General features: G+C 42.4%; 1 protein-coding gene across 7 annotated transcripts in view; it reads left to right on the forward strand.

Moving 5' to 3' along the window:
• dmd (dystrophin) overlaps nt 1–21,054 on the forward strand; it is a 316,485-nt gene that overhangs the window by 170,261 nt on the left and 125,170 nt on the right. For all 7 annotated transcript variants that reach the window (XR_014872316.1, XR_014872315.1, XM_085150972.1 and 4 more), the window contains 10 exons: nt 11,260–11,442; nt 12,641–12,775; nt 13,209–13,358; nt 17,275–17,436; nt 18,153–18,269; nt 19,803–19,976; nt 20,052–20,207; nt 20,280–20,450; nt 20,587–20,766; nt 20,918–21,037. Coding sequence is in view for 5 of the 7 variants with exons in the window: in XM_085150972.1 (XP_085007098.1) it covers nt 11,260–11,442; nt 12,641–12,775; nt 13,209–13,358; nt 17,275–17,436; nt 18,153–18,269; nt 19,803–19,976; nt 20,052–20,207; nt 20,280–20,450; nt 20,587–20,766; nt 20,918–21,037 (1,548 nt within the window). In the remaining 2 variants the exon portion in view is untranslated. The remainder of the gene's footprint in view (nt 1–11,259; nt 11,443–12,640; nt 12,776–13,208; nt 13,359–17,274; nt 17,437–18,152; nt 18,270–19,802; nt 19,977–20,051; nt 20,208–20,279; nt 20,451–20,586; nt 20,767–20,917; nt 21,038–21,054) is intronic.

Genomic DNA, 21,054 nt, shown 5'->3' on the forward strand with positions numbered 1-21,054 from the left:
AGTATAACAATAAGCATATTTACAGTTTAGTGTAAATGAGAAAAAGAAACGTATAAAAAATAAAATACATTAGAAAATACCCCACTGTGGGCAGTCTTCTATCCGGAAAGTTTTGGGTCCTCTATAGAGGCATCTTTGCTGTTCTCCACTGTTCTCCTCCACATCTTCACTGGCTCCTCTGTTATTTAGGTTCTCATGGTCCTCCTTCCTGATGTTGCTATCACTCCAGCCTTCTTCCTCTGCTAGTCCACCACTAATACACTGTTGTGCTAAAAGTCTTCACTCACCCAGTGAAATCATTGAATTCAAGGTGTTTCGATCACTTCCGTGGCCTCGCATGGATAAAATGAAGCACCGCATGCAGACGGCCTTTACAAGCAGCTGTGAAAGAGCAGGTCACTCTCAGTATATATTTCATCATGGTACTGTGATACACTGTGTTGCCAAAAGTATTTGTATTTGCTTATCTGCCTTCACATGCATATGACCATGAGTGACATTGCCTTCTTAGTCCATAGGGTTAAAATGGCGTCAGCCCACCCTTTGCATCTAAAAGACCATTAACTCTTGTTGAAAGTTGGTGTTTCGTGTTCTTTCTTCCTCGTGTTGCTATCGCTGGTATAGCTACATATATATTCCTACAGCCGTCTTCATCTGCTTGTCTGCCACTACTGTATCCAGTTGGTTAGCCACAGGATATCAGTTTGGTCATTCTCAACCACCCTGGGGGACGTGTCCTATTTTGGCTTTGAGACTTCGTAGCCATATTCGGCATACATATTTCTGTATGCTGTGTGATCCACGTGGTTACAGCGTCTTGCACCCTGCAGTCACATGCTGGATTGTCTCTGGCGTCTTTGCACAGCCTGTATGTGTGAGTTTCTGTGTGTTGCCTGTGAGAGGTGTTCACGATGTATGTCAGCCTGTGCAGTCTCTTACGTCCTGGAATATTGTTGGGGCCTGCAGCTTTATGGGGGTCAGTGCTACTTAGGATATACGTCGCTGCTGCTGCTGAAGTCATGCAGCAGAAGCATGGGGGTAGTTCATCTAGTATAGGGCCGGATATAGTGAAGGGGGAGGTGTTGGAGTCCTTGAAGAAGGTATAGATGTTATTGGTGTTTGGTTTTGTGGTGGGTGATGTTTTACCCATTTAACATGCAGAAAAACCGAGAAATCTTTAGATAATAAACTTATTCACAATGAGTCCGTAAGTAATTTTTGTTTTAAACAAACAACTTTCATTTCAAACAACTATTTATAATTTTTGTCACTAAACTGCTTCATTAGTCTGCACCACTTCTTCAAAAAAGGAACAATTTAAACAGAATTTGAACATTTCCAAACATGGAAAAATGAAGTTCAGTCTTAGTCTTAAAAAAGAAATCCAGAAACTTGTGAACAGAGATGAAAACTATATGATTTATTGAGGGTTTAATACTATTCACTCTTAGTTGCTGCAGTGAGCCTGTTTGTGATTGCAGAGCTGTGGCGGGGAGTGGTCTGCGGCGTGGCTGCGGGTGAGGCGGCACCTGAGCGGCATCCCTAATCACGCCTGGCTGGCTTAAAACAGAATGAACTAGGTCCTGTCGCTGTTGTTGTTGATGTGTGTGGGCTCCAGCCGAAGAGCTGCAGCCGCATGTGTAAGTCGACAGCCGCAATAAAGACGTCTACTGAAAGGTTCGAAAATGTGGTTCGGTCTCTCGTGCCCCAGTCGTGGGTTTCAGCACCACTGTAAACAATTCACAACAGACACGACCACATGTTTGCACTTTTCAGTACACGTCTTTATTTTGGCTGTCAACTTACGCCTGCAGCTTTTCACAGGATGCACATATTATTAAAGTAACTGCCGCAAATTTCTTTGTTCCCACGCAAAAGTAATTTCAGTGTTAAACATTAGTTCCACCTGTCAGAACTCTCACACACTTTGAGAACCACTGCTTTAAACGGACGAAAATTGGATTTTCAGTAGTCCGGCCTACTTAAGATCAATATACAATACAATACAATTTTATTAATATAGCACTTTTAAAAACGGGGGTACACCAAAGTGCTTCACAATAAGGAATAACAGTAAATGATTACACTGAGCAGTAAGTCATTAATACAAAGTAAAATAGAGAAAATAGAGAAACAAACAAAAGCGATCACCCCTAATGGGAGTATAGAGACTGAAGAGGTCGGTGAGATAGTCAGGGGCAAGGTTGTTTAGGCATTTGAAAGTAAGCAGCAGAACTTTAAAATCAATACGAAAAAAACACAGTCAGGGGGAAGGAGTTCAGAAACTCACCAGGGCGAATCCAAGTTTCAGTCAGGAATAAAACATCCAGGTGCAGGGTGAGCAAAAGATCATTTAGGATGAAGGTTTTATTCACCAGCGATCTTGTGTTTAACAATGCCATCCGGCTCTTAGTTGCCTCGTCCCCGACAGAGGCGCGTCTCAACTTGCTTAGGTGCCTGTGTTGAGCGCAAGTCCCAGAGGTCCCAATCCAGGTCCGACGTGGCGAGCACAGCACTGTAAAGGTCAATTGAAGTCCAACAGGGCAAATCCGGCGATGGCTGAGCAGTTTGAAGGATGGCCGGCGGTGGGAGGTGAATGGAAATTGAAGAAAGTCTGTGATGGGAGAGGAGTTAGCCACAGCATGTACCTTAAGTAAGGCTCCGCTTACCACGCTTCCAAGAGCGCCTCTTAAATAGGGAAGGTGGAGGCAGGCAGAAAGTTCTTGTAGACGGGCAGGTACGCAGCAGCGTAGCGTCTCCTAAGTCCCAATGTAGCTCCGGTTCGTGGAAGAGAGGTGGCCGGAGATTTAGCAAAGTTAGACGATCATATGTGATTAAAGCATTGTTCTCAGAGAGCCGTGAAGCCAAGACAAGAATAAAAAGCAGACAAATGTCTAAATAAAAAGTGTGAAAACAGACACGAGGGTAAGAAGAGGTAGGACGGCCTGCCGAGCACACTGGCGCCACCTTAGTACAGTACAGTACAAATATGGGCTGTATGTGGCCTCACTGTAAAATTAGTTTGACATCCTTGCTCTATGTCATTACTCCAGTCGGAATGGCGGCATCAGGGAGGCGCAACCCATCCCATTGTGACACAGCATCAATCGTAATTTAAATTTCCCTTGAAAAGCGGAAAAGCTGGCAATTCCTTAGCTCATGGTGACAACAGAGACCTCCACCTCACAAAATGTAGGGTAAGAGGCTCTCCAAAGCTCACACTACTAAGCAGGTGCTGCTTTTCCCCGATTGTGTGAACATTGGACGTCATTATGGATCAGTGTCTCCATTTTACCACAGCTGCAATGCAGGCGCCAAAAAAACCAACAAAAAAACAACACCATGCCAACCATTAAACATGATACTGGTAGTGTGATGATCGAGGGCTGCTCAGGACCTCAACGTATTGCTGTGACTGTTGGAACCATGAATTTGGTCTTTACATGCCATCAGTTTGTTTCCTGAAACTAAAGTGCACTTGAATTATGCAGCAGGACAGAGAATTCTGCAAAGAAAAATGGAAAGAAATTCATCCATGTGAAAGACTCATTACCAGTTATTGCAAAAACCTTGATTGCAGTTCTTGCTGCAAAGTGTGGCACAACTAATTATGAGGTCTAGGCAGCTTTGAAGATGTTTCACCTCTCATCTAAGAGGCTCCAAATCTAGAACCAAAAGGTGGAGAGGCCCAGGTATTTAAACCCTAGTGAGGGTTTTCCCTTAGGTTGTTGACAGTTGTCAACAATGCAACAGTGTTATAATCTACCCCTACATTCAATGATTGTCATTCACAGTGGACATAGATGGCCTTATTTACTTCCCTCTCAAACAATCTGCCTTCTTGGTCCAAAATATAAACATTGTCGTCTAGTTTGAATTACCTGGGACTCTCCACCGTTTGGTTTTAGAACTGAAGAAGCCTGTTGGATGAGAGGTGAAACGTCTTCAAAACATTTAATGGAGTCCAGTGTCTTTCTTCCAAACTTATTTGACTACCATGACCTGTGTCGATCTCCAGCAACGCCCACAAAAATCCTTACACAGGAAGTTGATTTCGGAGCTCTGATTTAAAAGCAAACAAACAAAAAACTCCTACTACCTGAAGATAATGCAGAGCCCTGGAGCTGAAGTCGGCGAAGGGACTCATCCAGTACTGACTACCTTGAAATCGTCCCAGTGTATTCCTTACTAACCCAGATATGAAGAAACCTGAGTAGGTTGTGGACTTCTTGGGAGCCGGTTCTCTACAGGAACTGGTTCTCAATTCCCATCCCTACTCAGTGACCTCACCCCCGTCCCCTTCCCCCGCCCCAGTGATGGATGAGTTGTCCTCCTTGTCCCCAGATTCAATAGGACTCCTTTTTCCAGTCTGACGGCTCCTTTCACCTCCAATGTCCACCAGCTAGTTTGAGGGTTATCACCGCAACCATCAGGCACCAACCATCTGGTGGTGATCAGTTGACAGCTTTTCCCCTCTCTTCACCTCAGTGTCCAGAACATGCGGCCGCAGATCTGGTCATACAATTGCAAAATCCATCAGCAACCTGCTGTCTAGGCTGTCCTGGTGCCACATGCACTCATAATAATAATGGATTGGATTTATAGCGCTTTTCAAGGCACCCAAAGCACTTTACAATGCCACTATTCATTCACACACTGGTGGAGGCAGCTACAGTTGTAGCCACAGCTGCCCTGAGGCGAGGCTGCCATATCGCGCCATCGGCCCCTCTGGCCTCTGGCCAACAGTAGGTAGGTAAAGTGTCTTGCCCAAGGACACAACGACCAGGACGGAGAGCCCGGGGATCGAACCGGCGACCTTCCGGTTACAGATATGCTTCCCAAACCGCTGAGCCACGGTCGCCCCAACGACTGATAATGGAATTCATTATGGACAAACTCTGGTTTGCACAGAAGTCCAATAACAGAACATTGCTTATAAGAATAATTACCCCCACCAAGGTTGTTCTTGGCAGCATGTCATTATTCTACTTTTAAAATCAATAATTCGAAAAGATTTGAATTCTGGTAAAACTTTGTAGAAGCTTAGAATGGAAAGTCATTAACAGTTCAATAAAGTTTGGTTTCTAAGGTCAATTTATTGCCGTATATCTTAGAAACGGATTCATACAAGTTTGGTGTGCATTCTCAACATATAGTAAGAACCTCGGATACAGGATGCGGTTTTCGTCCTGGTCGTGGAAAACTGGAGCAGCTCTTTATCCTCTCGAGGATACTCGAGGGTGCATGGGAGTCTGCCCAACCAGTCTACATGTGCTTTGTGGACTTGTAGAAGGAACTCAACCGTGTCCCTCGGAGTATCCTGTGGGGGGTGTTCCGGGAGTATGGGGTGTCTGGCTACGGGCCATTCGGTCCTTATACGACTGTTGCAAAAGCTTTGTCCGCATAGCCGGCAATAAATCGGACTTGTTCCTGGTGGGTGATGGGCTCCGCCAGGGCTGCCCTTTGTCACCGATTCTGTTCATAATTTTTATGGGCAGACCCAGGCCACCCTGGAGAGATTATATCTCTTGGCTGGCCTGGGAACGCCTTGGAGTTCCCCCGGATAAGCTGGAGGAGGTGGCTGGGGAGAGGGAGGTCTGGGCTTCTCTGCTTGGGCTGCTGCCCCCGCGACCCGGCCCTGGATAAGCGGAAGAAAATGGATGGATGGATAGTAAGAAGCATATAAAGATTATAAATATCCTGTCACATTTGACCTCTGACCTATTCTTCAAGGTCAGATGAAAACAAGTGATAATAATGCTATATGGAGCTATTTAAAACTGTTTCTTACTGTCCTTGTTTGTATTGACCGCGTATAGGCATATAGGTAATCATATATTGCTAAGTACTGGCTAATTTCAGATACTGATTCTGAATTTCAGATACCAATTGTGATACTGACCTTAACAGAAACATGTTTCTTTCACTTTATCTTACTCACATACCCTCAGTCACAACTTTGTGTCTCTTTTTCAATCCTGTCTCAAGTCCCCATACCTCAGTTTTCTATTAAGGTTGCAGTGATTCTCCACTGAAACATTTTTTGCTAGCTTTTTATAACGTCCATGTGATGTATTTGTGATGTAAATATGTGACACTATTTCCTTTCCCTATAACCAAAAGCCTTAGCAATCCATCTGCCATTCTCTACACCCCTGAAAAAGTTGAGATTCAAGCTTTTCGTTCTCTTCGCTGCTCTGGCTTTCTGCTACGAGGTGATTGGAAACTCGTTAGCTACACTAGCTACACTCCTTCACTCATCAGTATGTTGGCTTACTCGTGCACATCATCTCTTTACACTCTGTGACTTTGTCAAAAGGATACACAGTGGTGTGAAAAAATGCCCCCTTTATGATTTGCTTTTTTGTATGTTTGTCACACTTAAAGGTTTTAGATCAAACTTTAAATATTAGACAAAGATAACACAAGTAAACAAAAATGCAGTTTCTAAATGAAGGTGTTAATTATTAAGGGGAAAAATATCCAAACCTGCTGGTTGGGCCACCCATAGCAGCAACAACTATCAAGCATCGAGCATTTTGGTCCCCTCATCTTTGTAGAATTGTTGTAATTCAGCCAAATTGGAGAGTTTTCGAGCTTGAACCATCTTTTTAAGGTCGCCACAGCATGTCAGTCGGATTCAGGTTAGGACTTTGACTAAGCCACTCCAAAGTCTTCATCATTCGGAGGTGGACTCGCTGGTGTGTTTTGGATCATTGTCCTGCTGCAGAACCCAAGTGTGCTTTAGCTTGAGGTCACGAACAGATGGCCGTACATTCTCCTTTAGGATGTTTTGGTAGACAGCAGATTTCATGCTTCCATTTACCACAGCCAGTCTTCCAGGTCCTGAGGCAGCAAACCAGCCCCAGACCATCACACTACCGCCACCATATTTGACTGTTGGTATGGTTTTCTGAAATGCTGTGTTACTTTTACTCCAGATGTAATTGGACGTACACCTTCCAGAAAGTTCAACTTTTGCCTCGTTCGTCCACAGAGTATTTCCCCAAAAGTCTTGGGGATCATCATGATCTGGCAAGACTGAGATGAGTGTTTATGTTCCTTCTGCTCAGCAGTGGTTTTTGACATGTCGCCATTTTTGCCCCGCCTCTTTCTTATGGTGGAGTCATGAACACTGACCTTAACTGAGGCAAGTGAGGCCTGCAGTTCTTTGGATGTTGTTCTGGGGTCTTTTGTGACCTATTGGATAAGTCATCACTGCACTTTTGGGGGAATTTTGGTCAGCCAGCCACTCTTGATTCTCCGCTGTTCCATGTTTTTGCCATTTGTGAATAATGGCGCTCCCTGAGGTTTGCTGGAGTCCCACAGCTTTAGAAGTGACTTTATAACCTTTTCCGGACTGAGAGATCTCAATGACCTTGTTTCTCATTTGTTCCTGATTTTCCTTTGATCGCGGCATGATGTCTGGCTTTTGAGGATCTTTTGGTCTACTCCACTTTGTCAGGTAGGTTCTATTTAAGTGATTTCTTGATTGAGAACAGGTGTGCAGTATTCATGCCTGGGTCTTGCTAGGAAATTGAACTCAGCTTTCCAAAAATGTGATACACCACAGTTAATTTATGTTATAACAGGGAAGGGCAGTCACTTTTTCACACAGGACCAAGTAAGTTTGCATTTTTTCCCCCCTTTACCATTAACACCTTCATTTAGAAACTCCATTTTTTGTTTGCTTGTTTTATCTTTGTCTAATATTTAAAAAGTGTGACAAACATACAAAAAAAATAGGAAATCACGAAGGGGCAAACACTTTTCACACCACTGGATATTGATTCCCTCATTTGTGCACCCATCTCTCTATTCTTTAAGCCTTTTCTCTTTGTTCCTCATTTGTCTTGTTTCTTATCCTTCAACCATCTGTCGTTGTTTTCTTTTTGGTATTCAATCATTTTTAAGACTTTTTTTTAAAATGATGAAGCTTAGAAATTCAACCAAACCAAATCAATTAAGCCGAGGCTGAGACTTTTCCATATACAGTCATAGTAAAAAGAACAATTCTGTCAATTCTAAAGTTCTTAGCAGACCATAAAATCAAGTAAATGCAAACTCAGATGAACAACAAAACATGGCGTTTGACTCCTTGTCATTCAGCTGTGCGCTAGCGCAACAGAGTATTGCTGCCCATCAGTGTGGGAAGGGTTATAAGGTTATTTCCATCTAATTTGAAGTCAATGATTCTACAGTGAGAAAAACATTCAGGAAGGTTCCCAGTCTTACTAGTGCATGTCCAACACATTCACCCTAAGGTCAGAGACACTGCAAGAACAGATCCATAATTCAGACTTACAGTCAGAAGGTTCATCACAAGACCTCTGAAACATTGTCCTTTGGACGGGGGATACCAAATTGCAGATTTTTGGCAAAACTAGATACCTTACCTCCCATCAAAATATAACTAGTGGCTTTCTCATTGCCGCTGACTCTGACCACATCAGCATCCTCATCTTCCTGGACCTTTCTTCAGCCCTCGACACCATTTATCACACCATCCTTCTCTCACCTCTAACCAGATAGCTTCTCAAACTTGCCCTCACTGGTACTGTACTTTCCTGGTTTCAGTCCTACCTCTTCAACAAAACACAGTTTGTCACCAATGGAGGCTCCAGCTCCACCTCTGCTCCATTTAACCAAGGTGAGCCTCAAGGTACTGTGCTTGGACCCTTTCACTTCTTCATCTTAATGCCCCACTTGGCCAGATCATCCACCACCATGGTTTCTGGTTCCATTCCTATGTTGATGACATACAACTTTATCTCAGTACCAAACCCTCCACCCAGCTCTACCCACAATCACTTGCCAGCTGTCTGCATGAAATAAAAACATGGATGTCATCTAACCAACTCAACTCAACAGTAATAAAACTGAATTCTTGGTTGTTGTCCCCAAAGCCCTACTCTGGGAGGTTGGTAATCTACATAGATGGTCGCTCATCTCACCATTCCCAGACATTTCTAATCTGGATATTGTTTTGTACTCCCACTTTAATTCCAGGCTCATATCAAATCTGTAACCAAAGCACCTAATGAACCTAATGTCTCAGATTACCCATTATTAGCTGACTCTGTAGCAGAGACTCTAGAACTCACCCACCAGGCTTCCAAGAGAAGCTCTGGGAACACCCCCACCCTCATAAATCTCCACTGGCTTCCAGTAAAATCACACATTATTTACAAAATCCTTCTTCCTGCTTACAAATCCCTCGCTCTCCTGTCTGACCTGCTGCACCCATACATGCAGTCCTCTGTCATGGGACTGCTTTCTGTCCCTTGTACCAGTCTCCAAACCTTTGGGGACAGAACCTTCAGTGTGGCAGCCCCCCACCCTCTGGAACTCTCTCCCATCTGAGCTTTGCAAGGCCCCGTAACTGGAGTCTCCTAAGAAACTTCTTAAACTCACCTCTTCAACAAAGCCTTTTACTTCTAGCTTGTTTATGTATTTAGTCTTAAATGTCCTTAGGTTTCTTCAAATGCACAATACAAATAGGGGAGTCACCTGGTCATCTTGGAGTCATGGAATCGACCATGAACTCCTTTTTATACTATCTGTCCAACGGCTAGTCATGGCCAAAACAGAGTCACGCGTTAGGGTTGCTGTGCATAATTGTATGCAGTGTGGGTCCAAATTTCTTCACAACAGTGTAAGAGACTGATAACATCATACAGAAACAATTCAAGAAATGGCTACTGAAGGTGTTTGGGTCCAAATGCTACTAAATCATGAGGTTTAGTAAGTTTTTCAGAAATTTTTTGTCAAATAATTTGACACAGTGTAATGTGTTGTGCTGTTCATCTGAGCTTTCATTTCAACACCTGCTGATAGAACGTGTACTTAACTGTGTCAGCCACAGTTTGTGCTGCCAGTTGCTGGTTTTCAGCTTTTGGGTTTATCATAAAAAGCGGATTTTAAACAACATAAGAGACGCATGATATCTAACATAACATGATTAAGTTGCCAACCAACTGGCATGTCAGCAAGTCTTCATTTTACTTATGAACCTATTTGTCGACTGATGTTCAGTAAGTTTCTCACACCAGATCACTTACTCACAGTCTTAACTTCCTTCTATTGGGCTGTTCTTTATTTCATCTTCAAGGCAAAACTGTTTGCATTAAAGATGCAACATTTGGCTGTTGTAGTGCAAGGCTCTCTTAGTTTTTCATTTGTAAACTACTCAACAAAAAACAATGGTGCACCTTGCTTTCTCTCTGCTTTTCTTTGCAGTAACTATTATTTCACTTTCTTCAGTCATACAGTTTTCAAAATCTCTTGGCTGTGTGAACTAGGCTTCTCTCTTGAACAGTTAAACTTCTTCCTCTCATAAAGAGAAATGAGAGCACGGTGATATGTTCCAAATAACAGCCAAAGCACCTATAAGTTTGAAATGTATCCATATTCTCTAACAAAGTGTGCAAGTGTTATGAATCCAGCCACATAAGGTAACAAAGTTTCCTTGATAATGCCGCTGAGTCCTCATTTCCTACATGTGTGACTGGTACTGACTACTTTAATTGAGCACCTCCGCTTTTGTAACCACATACAATGACCATATGCAAACTAAGTACTGTGGAAAATTTATTGTTGGATGATCAACACGTCACAATAAATGGTAAATGGCTTGTATTTGTAAAGCGCTTTACTTGGTCCTAAGGACCCCAAAGCGCTTCACACTATACACAATGATCCACCCATTCACACACTGGTGATGGCAGCTACATTGTAGCCACAGCCACCCTGGGGCGCACTGACAGAGGCGAGGCTGCCGGACACTGGCGCCACCGGGCCCTCTGACCACCACCAGTAGGCAACGGGTGAAATGTCTTACCCAAGGACACAACGACTGAGACTGTCCAAGCCGGGGCTCAAACCGGCAACCTTCCGATTACAAGACGAACTCTCAACTCTTGAGCCACGATCGCCACAATAAAAGTCTTTCTCAATGTGGAACCAGTTTGGAACATATCACTACGCCACCATTTCTCTTCATTTAAACCGCAAGCAGACAGTAAATAAGCTCATTTCGTTACTTAACTTACTCCAATACTGTATGCAATTTTTATTTCATGTTATGTTAAGGATTAGGGAGGTCTCACTGCTACAGCCTCACTTTCTAAATGTATACTTTCCCTCATTCAGTACTTTTTTGTTGGATGTAGACTTAAAGACCGCACAGTTTTTATGTTAGCAGTGTGAAGCTTCATCTCTCTCAGCTTCTCTCTGTTTGTTTGTCTGTTTGTTCATCAGACGGCCCAGGAAGAGGTTCATTCTAAGGAGCAAAAGGTCAAACTCCTGACTGCCAGTGTGAATAGTTTCATTGCCAAAGCCCCGCCCACAGCCCATGATGCTTTGCACTCAGAGTTGGATGTACTGACAGCCAACTACCAGCGTCTGTGCAGCCGCCTTGATGGGAAATGTAAAACTCTAGAGGTACATTGCATTCTTTCTTTTCTGATTTGTTATCGCTGCAGTAATTTCAACCTTGGTGCGCACAGAAACCGTTTATGTAAATTTTATGTAATGTTATGCACTTTCATGTAAAATAGACTTACTAGGGGCTTCAAGGCTGATGCTTGCATACATCATGCACAGCTCTAAAGGGGTAGATATGATTTTAGAGAGTGTGTAATAGATATTATGGCTGAAATGAACCAAGTCAAGCCAATTTCAGACTTTTTTCTTTTCCTTTTTTTCTAAGCCTCGTTAAAAAGAAGTCTTATGTTCAGTTGTAGTCTACACGCACTCATCGTGGGAATGAATGTTATGGTAATTTGGGGGCTTTTAATTATTTATTTGTACTGTTCTTTTTCAAGGGTGGAATGATTGTACTGTACGCATCTTTAATTACTTAAAAAATTGGACGCACACGTTTGAATTTATGTTGCACACGGTCAAAATAGTAAGAACAGGCTCAAATATATACGTGCAAGCAGTGCTAAAGCTTCTACAATGAAAAGGGCAGGCCTGTTAATTCCTTGTTAGTGATCGTGATTGAGTGCAATCGGTAGTTGTTGTTTTAGAAAGCATTTTAGATACGCAGAACAATGAGAAAGTCCAAAGAAGTGTCTTTTATCGCTTTAATGTCCCATTGTTTCCTTTATTTAAGCTCAAATCAGTTTGATGTTTGAATGCACAGGAAGTTACAGAAACATGCAGATATTTGTGCAAAAAATGTAGCCAGTAACAGGAAGTTGACAGAAAAATAAAAAGTACAGATATGTGAAAATTCTACTTAAGTACAGTAACAAAGTATTTGTACACAACACGTCTGTGTTTATCAAAATGAGGTACATTGGGCTTATCTGTAGGTAGTTAAACCTGTATAAATAATAATAATTACACTTATTTTTATTTCATCTAATTCCTTCAAAGTCTTTACTAAATATATTATGAATCTAGACATACTCATATATTATTTAAACTGCACTTTGACAGCTTGACTGGATTGCTACTTAATTAAAAGGTAAATTACAAACGAATCAATGCTTGATTTTGCTATGATGCTCCTGAGAAATAATCTGTGTCTTGCAGTTTGCAATAATTCAGCTTTCACTGAAGCCTTCTCTTGCTACTCTCTCTTTAACAATTGTATTGTGAGTTCAGAGCACATGTCTGTTTTGTGTTGCAGGAGGTGTGGGCGTGTTGGTGTGAATTGCTGTCCTACATCGAGCAGGAGAATGCCTTTCTGGACCAGTTGGAGGAGAAACTGGACAAGACAGAAAACTTGAGCGGAGGATCTGATGAGCTACAGAAGGTGCTGGATGTAAGTTCATGTGTAAAGTTGGTAAAACACCAGGAGTGGCTCTGCCACGTTACATCAATCATGCAGTTTTGCTCCATTCTCTGCACATTTAATCCACACAAGTCTTCACATGGTGACTGATATTGCTCGATGCTGTTCCTGTGTCTGACATTGTGCCCTCCTCATGTGTGCTGTGCAGCCTAACGTGGAAAACGGTGAATAAGTTGCTACTGGTGTTGTGGATTTTTACTGAAACTGACTCCAAGGGCTTTCACCCAATCACACACATTCCTACAGCACTGTTATCGATGCTTCCTCTAATCATTCCAGTGAACGCAGGCATCTCAGTGTTTACTATCTCGCCCAAGGATACTTCAATATGCAGGAACTGCGGATCGATCAGCTGATCTTCTGACTGGTAGTTTCTCTTCTTTCTTTCTGTCTGTACATGCAGAGCATTGAGGTTCTTTTGCAGCACCCAGAAGACAACAGGAACCAGATCAGAGAACTTGCCCAGACCCTGATGGATGGAGGTGTTCTGGACGAGCTGATTCAGCAAAAGTTGGATGCTTTCAACACCCGATGGGATGAACTTATGGCGAGGGTAAGATACAGCACGTGTTCTGAACTCTAATGTAAGCACACAGTGGAAAACCAACCCTGAAAGAACCGTTACTTTATTGTTTTAATAAGCAGTCTACTTTTCTCATATTTGTTAATATGTTTTAGGCCAGAGAGCAGTTTGTGCTCATTTACCTGAGTGTGTGTCGTTTATTAGTTTGTCTGGATGTAACAGTGGGAAACTCAAGTGAACTAGTCACTGAACTACTCAGCAGGAACTTTCTAGTCACTGTCAGAGCTGCAGCACAGCGAGCTTTTAGGACAACCTGATAATTCTTTGGTCTGGGAGACATGAAACGTGGGGGGGATGCACAGGGATAACTTAACTCTCACTGCTGAAGGACGGATGACAGAATCAGTTTCATGGCCTGAGGCATGCTTTTGGGCCTCAGGGCAGTGCAGAAAGTCTTCAAGGCAACAGATGAATTGTGGAGCTCTGTCAGATACCATTTCCACTGGAATACCATGAAATGAGTAGCCTAGCTTTCTCAGAGGCTGTGGACAGTTTATCTAAGGCTGACCTGGAGAGGATGGAAAGGGTGACTGTTGTATTTTTGGAGGTTGGTAGGCTGGTAACAAAATCGAGTGCTATACGAGTCCAGGGTCTGTAGTGTGTTGCCGCGAGTTGTGACAGACCGGGAGGGCGCTGGGAGCTACTTTAGTTTCAGGTTCAGATCAGACATGCTGCCATGTGTCCTTTCACAACTCACCGGAAAAAGTTCAGGCAGAAGTGAAACAGCATCATTTCTGGGCTAACGCACAGTTATGGGGGTCTGAGCCATAAGCATGAGTGTCTGGGTGGGTCTCATGGTGACGCTGGAGCGGATCTCCGGCACCGCCTGCTCTCAGCTGCTCTTAAAAGCCATTGATCCATGAATCCATTGATTCCTGCTTATGGCTCACAGGTGAGAGGAGACAAAAGTGGGAAGCAGACTGTCCCATATTTATAAAACATAAAGTTTTTGTTGAACTTTCTATATTAGACGGCGAACAAAAGGTACTTTTATGTCATTTAATTGATCTACTACATAACTAAAAGTGGAGTTCTTTATCAGCAGTTAGATTTTGTAGCCACTGGTAGGATTTCTCGTTGTCACATCTTCTCTTTGAGCTTGATTAATGATTCTTCTCTTCATTGTGATTCTCCTGGAGACATCTTGTGTTTCTCTTCATTTTCACACATAAACTGTTTTTTTAATCATTGCTCCCCTTTTGTATCTTTATCTGACTAATTCTTGTCCTCCATTTGTCCCTTTGCCATCCTTCCTGTCGTCACGATGACATGATTGCATTCTCAGCCACTCGCTGTGATCCTCAGCGACAGATTAGACATAGTTGTGCGCCTCCCTTACAATAGAACCAGATTAATGTTCTCCTTGCTGCCTGATAAGCCTTCTTTTGTTTGTCTACTCTACATAGACTGCACGAGTGTGTGTGTGTTTTGTGTTTTTTATTTCAGACCTTTTGTGTTTTTGAGAGGAACAGAAGCTCCTACTCTTTGTTTTGGTATTTATAGCAGCATGTATGCATGTAGGGAGAGGCTGGGCAGCTCTGAGCCCTGTTTATTTGTTATCTATCAAAAAGACGAGGAGCCGAAACACAGGAGCAGAGTTTTAGTGAGTATTTCTTGGAATGATGGATGAGAAGCAAATGTGCACCGCGAGCAAAATATTGCCTGAATGTTTTTACTTTGTTGAGCTGAAAAGATGGCATTGAGGAAATCAATTTTTATTTCTTACATCTGGCAAAAATGTGATGTTTCATGAGCAACACTGTCAGATAACTAGGGTTGTTTGTCAGTTTCACGGATTTCAGATGACCTTTGAAATCTTATTGTTTTAAACTTTGAACATAATGACATGTACTCAAAATACCACATTAGTCTGAATATAGGCTGAGCCTGAATATATCATCCGAAGCTTTGTTTGAGCAAAAGTCTTGTTACAGAACCAAAAGAATTGGGATTCAAGGAGATTTCAGCAATTCATCTTTAAACTGACTAAAATTCAATTTTCTTATGCAAGTGAAATATGGTTTTATATAAGCTTAGAGGTTTAGTTTTGACTTATAATAAGTTAGCATTATTATTCTATTAAGCAGGATGACAACACATGTTCAAAATGCAAATTGAGTAAAATAAATAAATACATAAAATGTTATAAAAAAAAATGCCCAAATGAAAATCTGATATTCTGTTTACTCTATCAAAAACAAAAGGAACTTTTTTTCTGTCATCATGTTTCAACTTTCTTTCCATGACGAGAGGTGCATGCTAAATAGGCTAAATATGCTAAATATGCTAAATATGCTAAATAAGCTAAATAGGCTAAATATGCTAAATAAGCTAAATATGCTAAATAGGCTAAATATGCTAAATATGTTAAATAGGCTAAATATGCTAAATAGGCTAAATAAGCTAAATATGCTAAATAGGCTAAATATGCTAAATAAGCTAAATATGCTAAATAAGCTAAATATGCTAAATAGGCTAAATATGCTAAATATGCTAAATAGGCTAAATATGCTAAATAGGCTAAATATGCTAAATAGGCTAAATAGGCTAAATAGAGACAAGCCATACTAACTGTTTAATCTTGGTTTATTCTCATCTGATGATAAAAGGTGACTTGCTACGAGTGGCCAAAGTACAGACGAAAGTATGACTTATCCTGTTATTGACACAGCAGCCGTCAGTAAACTGAAGGCCTGAGCTTACTACAGAAGTCGACTTTAAAGTGGTTTGGGAGAAAGTAACATTTTCAACAATGTTTGTTAGATTCAGACAATTTTTTGGTTTCATTCAGCAGAAACATGATCTACTTCACTTGTCACGTGCTGTTCTGCTATAACAGCTTATTCTGATTTAGAAAGTGATTCTGAGATTGTGGATCTGTTGTCATTGGTGATTACTCTTATTAAACCAGAGGCTTCAAAAAGCATTATTCTTCTTTTTCACCCTACTTAGCTGATGAAAAATAAGATAAGTGCAAGAGTCAGTCAGCTTCCTTTCACAAGCTCTAGTTAGCTGACAGAGCAGAATAATAATCTCATTATATTAATGTTCCACTTTAAAGTGATAAATCTGCTCCATGCATGCAAAAAACAATAATTAAATAATTCCACGTCTCCTTGTTCATTTCTTCAGATCACAGATGCATACTTGCAGATTTCATTTCATTGTTTGGTAACAGATGAAAACCAATTGGAAGGTGTTTTTGACATGAGGCAGTCAGTCATCATGTCAGTTTGCACGCGATGGTTCGGGATAGAGGAATAATGAATAAGAAGAAACGCCGTAGTGTGAGGGCCTCAGATGCATGCTCTGCTAACACAAGGCTTAGGCTGGCTCAGGACTATACTTGGAGCCATTATCCTTCTGTATGGGATTAGTATGTTCACCTGTAACTGCATACATTTAAGCCTCTCTCACACACAGTCACACAGGCTCTTATATGATGTAATAGGATTGTTTACTAGTTATTCCTGTCTGCAGTTAACGAGAGAGAGTGAAGATGGAAACACTGCAGTAGACACTGAGACACCTCACTGATAACAAATTTCAGAAGAGCGTCGGTTATATAGTGACAACACCGAGAGGACATGCGAGAGACATCCCAGAATCCATCCTTCAAGAGGGTACACACAGGGGGCTGTGCGTCTTTGTGTAGATGTACTCGTGTGTTTGTCTGTTTGTGTGCTAATAGTGAAGCCTCTATGATTCTCATGGCCTGTAAATAGCTAGAAAATTGTCTGTTTTCATATTTAAAGATGGGAGATACGCAAACTGGGAGCTGGTTCTACAGGAGAGGGACGGACTTTTAGTTTATAACAGCTGGTTATTGTTCTTGTTCTAATTTACATGAGCTAGAATATGTCTTTTGACTTTCTTGTTTCCACAGGCAGCACTCAGGCAAAAGGAGCTGGAGCAGAACCTCCAGTGGGCTCGGGAGAATGACGAGACCCTGAAGCAGATCCAGGAATCCTTAGCTAACACAGACCGCCACCTCACTGCATACCTGGCTGATCAAATCGACGCTCAGCAGATACCACAGGAAGCTCAGGTAGCCGCAGCACAACGATCCCTCTATAACCTTTATAGTCACGTGACAGGAACAAAGGCATTTGTTTCCCAACCAAGGAAGACAGAATTCCAGATGATATCCTGACTTTACAATTTTACAAACATTTGTAAAATATTACAGCAAACTAGTGTGAGGTCTAATATCAGCCGGCCAAAATAAAAAGAACCAGTTCTGAAACCAGTTTGGGCGTCTTTAGCAAATTGAAAGTCTCTGTTTAAGGGCAAATCCAGACCAGCGCTGACCAAACAGACACACAAACAGCCTCGGTCTTTTGTCCTTGCCTCTTTTTCCGGCTGTCTTCCCCACACTTTGATTTGATTTCTCTCTGTCTCCCTTTCACCATCTCTGTCTTACTGACACACACACATATACAGACACACACACACATACACAAGAGGATAAAAGAATGATTACATTATGGGAGCAGAGTGGACGACCACTCCTGAGACTTTGTTTTTAAAGAGAAGGATGGCAGAGACAAAGTGTGTGCGAGAGAATCTGTAAGTGTGGCGGTGATGTGGGCTCGTGTTTGGACTCTCTTCTTGATATCTCCTGCCCCCTTGTGGTCAGCAGTAGGTTGTACACTGTCAGTCCATTTAAGCACTTTTAGGGTTTATTTCACTTTGACTTTAGTGTTTAATTACATAAAATTACATGAATTCCTCATGTATCATGCGTGTTTGTGTTTTCACAAGAAAATCCAGTCAGAGCTGAGCAGCCATGAAACGACGCTGGAGGACTTGAGGAAGAAGAACCAGAACAAAGACAAAGACCCTTCCCCAAAGATCATGGGACAGTTGGACCTTACCCAGGTACATAACCACAGACAGTGTGATGAAATGGGTAATATAGGTGCAAACAGCCCTTACTGACGACCACTTGAAAACATCAGGTCACGTTTTTTATCCTAAAGGTAGAAAACATGTAAATGGACTTGGATGCTCAGATCTCCTGCACATCAAATTTCCTCATCAGAACCTGTTTGGAGGTGCTGGGTGGTACAAGTATAACCAACGGTATAAAACGCAGAAGATAATGCTGAAAATCAAAGGGCATTATTACTTACATCAGTGCGAGCATACTGTGCCATGTGGGGTGGCTGTAGCTCAGGCGGTAGAGCAGGTCATCTACTGAGCGGTTCGTGGCTTCCCCCAGTCTGCATGCCAAATATCCTTGGGCAAGATACTGACCCCAAATTGCTCTCCGATGCATCCATCAGAGTATGAATGTGTGTGAATGTTAGTTAGAAAGCGTTAAGGAAATGTGTTTGTGTGAATGCACAAGTTGTATAAAGTGCTTTGAGTGCTCAGAAGAGTAGAAAAGCTACATAAGAACCATTTACCATCTATGTAAGGCCTGTGGTAGGATCTCAGTAAGATGTGGTGATTTCTCTGCTGTCTACATGCAGTTTGAATTCCTTTCCTCATGTAATTCTCCATGCTGCAGCATTCCTGTACATGTCACGGCGAGGTGCGCCGGTGTGAGGAAAGAGCTAGACCCAGATGCAGACAAAACGTAGTTTCAAAAATAGAGCGAGCCTTTATTGGCTGATTGCAGAAGAAAAAACAAGGAACTAGGGAAACTAAGGAGGCTACGAACACTGTGTTAACAAAAGGCTGTGACACTCAGTGAAAAACTGCCTAACTGTGAACACTGAGTAAACTAGAAAACACAGAGAAACACTGGACTAAACCTATGAAAACTGTGGCAAGGTTAACAGACGATCTGACACTGACTGAGTGAAACACACAGACTAAATACACATAAGGAATGATCAAAGGAAGTAGAATCACATGGGCAAAACAGCTGACAACAATTAACATAATGACAGGACACGTGAAACTAAACATAACACAAAACTCTTTCAAAATAAAACAGGAAACATAAGGAGATCCAGACATGACTTGAGCTTGACAAACAAAGAAAACTTGGACATGAAACATGGCAGAATGTAACTAGATAAACCGAAATGAAACGAGACTAAAAAGAACAACAAAAACACCAAGAAACTCAGAATACTGGGTCACATGACCCAGTATTTGATACCGTCGCCCTGTACTGATTACAGGTCAAATTCTAAATCAAAGAGTAGTAATTATTATGTTAACGCTGTCTTCTTTTTTATCTCCACTGCAAGTATGCATGCATGTTGCACATTTGCGCCACTGACAGGTGATTAAATACCTGCCAGTACTCAAACGTGTCTTTGGAAGTTATTGCTGTGGTAACTGTATCAACGACCACTTTTTGCCATGTTAGTGGACACATGTACAGACAGGATATGGTGTTTGCAGTATTCCTGTAGGACTCTCATCATGTGCACTGTGGGTCTTGTCATTTCCCAGAATATGCTGGCAGACGTGTGGACTAAGTTCCGACTCTTCCAGAAGCCTGCCAACTTTGATTCTCGGCTGCTCGAGTGTGAGCGCGTGCTAGCCTGGGTCAAAAGTCAAATGGGGGTGCTGGACATCCGCAGTGTGGAGCAGGATGTGGTGCAGTCACAGCTGGAGCAGTGCATGGTGGGTATTTGTTTCACCTATGAACTGATGGAGAGATTCTATTTGAAGTGGCTTCTATCTATTTGGCTTGAACAGAAGCTGTACAAAGCGCTGAGCGAAGTGAAAGGGGAGGTGGAGACGGTTATAAAAACAGGCAGACAAATCGTGCAGCGGCAGCAGACTGAGCAGCCCAAAGAGCTGGACGACAGAGTGACTGCCCTGAAACTGCTGTATAACCAGATGGGAGCTCAGGTTAGGACACACACATACACACACACACACACTGGAGTAACTCCAGCATAATCAAAGAATATGTGTTTGTAGGTGACAGAGAGCAAGTTGGAGCTGGAGAAGAGTCTGAAGTTGTCAAGGAAGCTGCGTAAGGAGCTGAACGGGCTCACAGAATGGCTCGCCGCCACTGATGCCGAGTTGACGAGGCGCTCTGCAGTGGATGGGATGCCCAGTGACCTGAAGGATGAGGTGGCGTGGGCACAGGTACCTCCGTGTATACATCGACATGAAGACAAACATTAAAGAGTGATAATATCTTTTATTTTAAGTGCTTTTATAAACATGCAAGGTCACCTTACATGGAAAAGTTCTTCTGTCCTTGTTTCCTAATTGTTCTCAGTCCATCCATGGGGAGACGGAGAGACACCAGCCACAGCTGCAGGCAGTGGTGGACCTCGCCGAGGCCTTAAAGGCTGTGCTGCGCGGCCACGGAGGCCTCGTGGACGACAAAGTCAGCCTGCTGCACTGCAACTGGATTGCAGTGACTTCTAGAGCAGAAGAATGGCTCAACCTGCTGCTGGTCAGAAGTAGAACTGAGTGATTCTGTGATTCTGCTCTTATTATACTTTTCATTTATCTAATATTAGACCTGGTTTGCTAAATATAGCTCTTGTAGATGTCACTGTTTGCAGAAGAAGAGTCTGATTTTTCTCCTTCTTTCTCTCTTTCAGGACTACCAGCAGCAGATGCACAAGTTGGATGGACAAATACAGGAACTGAATGGATGGATCAATGGTGCAGAGAGAAAAATGAATGAGATAGACAGCCAGGGACCCAGTGATGTGTTGAAGGTTGTTTATATACTTTG

Source organism: Neolamprologus multifasciatus, chromosome 23 (genome assembly GCF_963576455.1).
Source record: "Neolamprologus multifasciatus chromosome 23, fNeoMul1.2, whole genome shotgun sequence".
Lineage (NCBI taxonomy): Eukaryota > Metazoa > Chordata > Actinopteri > Cichliformes > Cichlidae > Neolamprologus > Neolamprologus multifasciatus.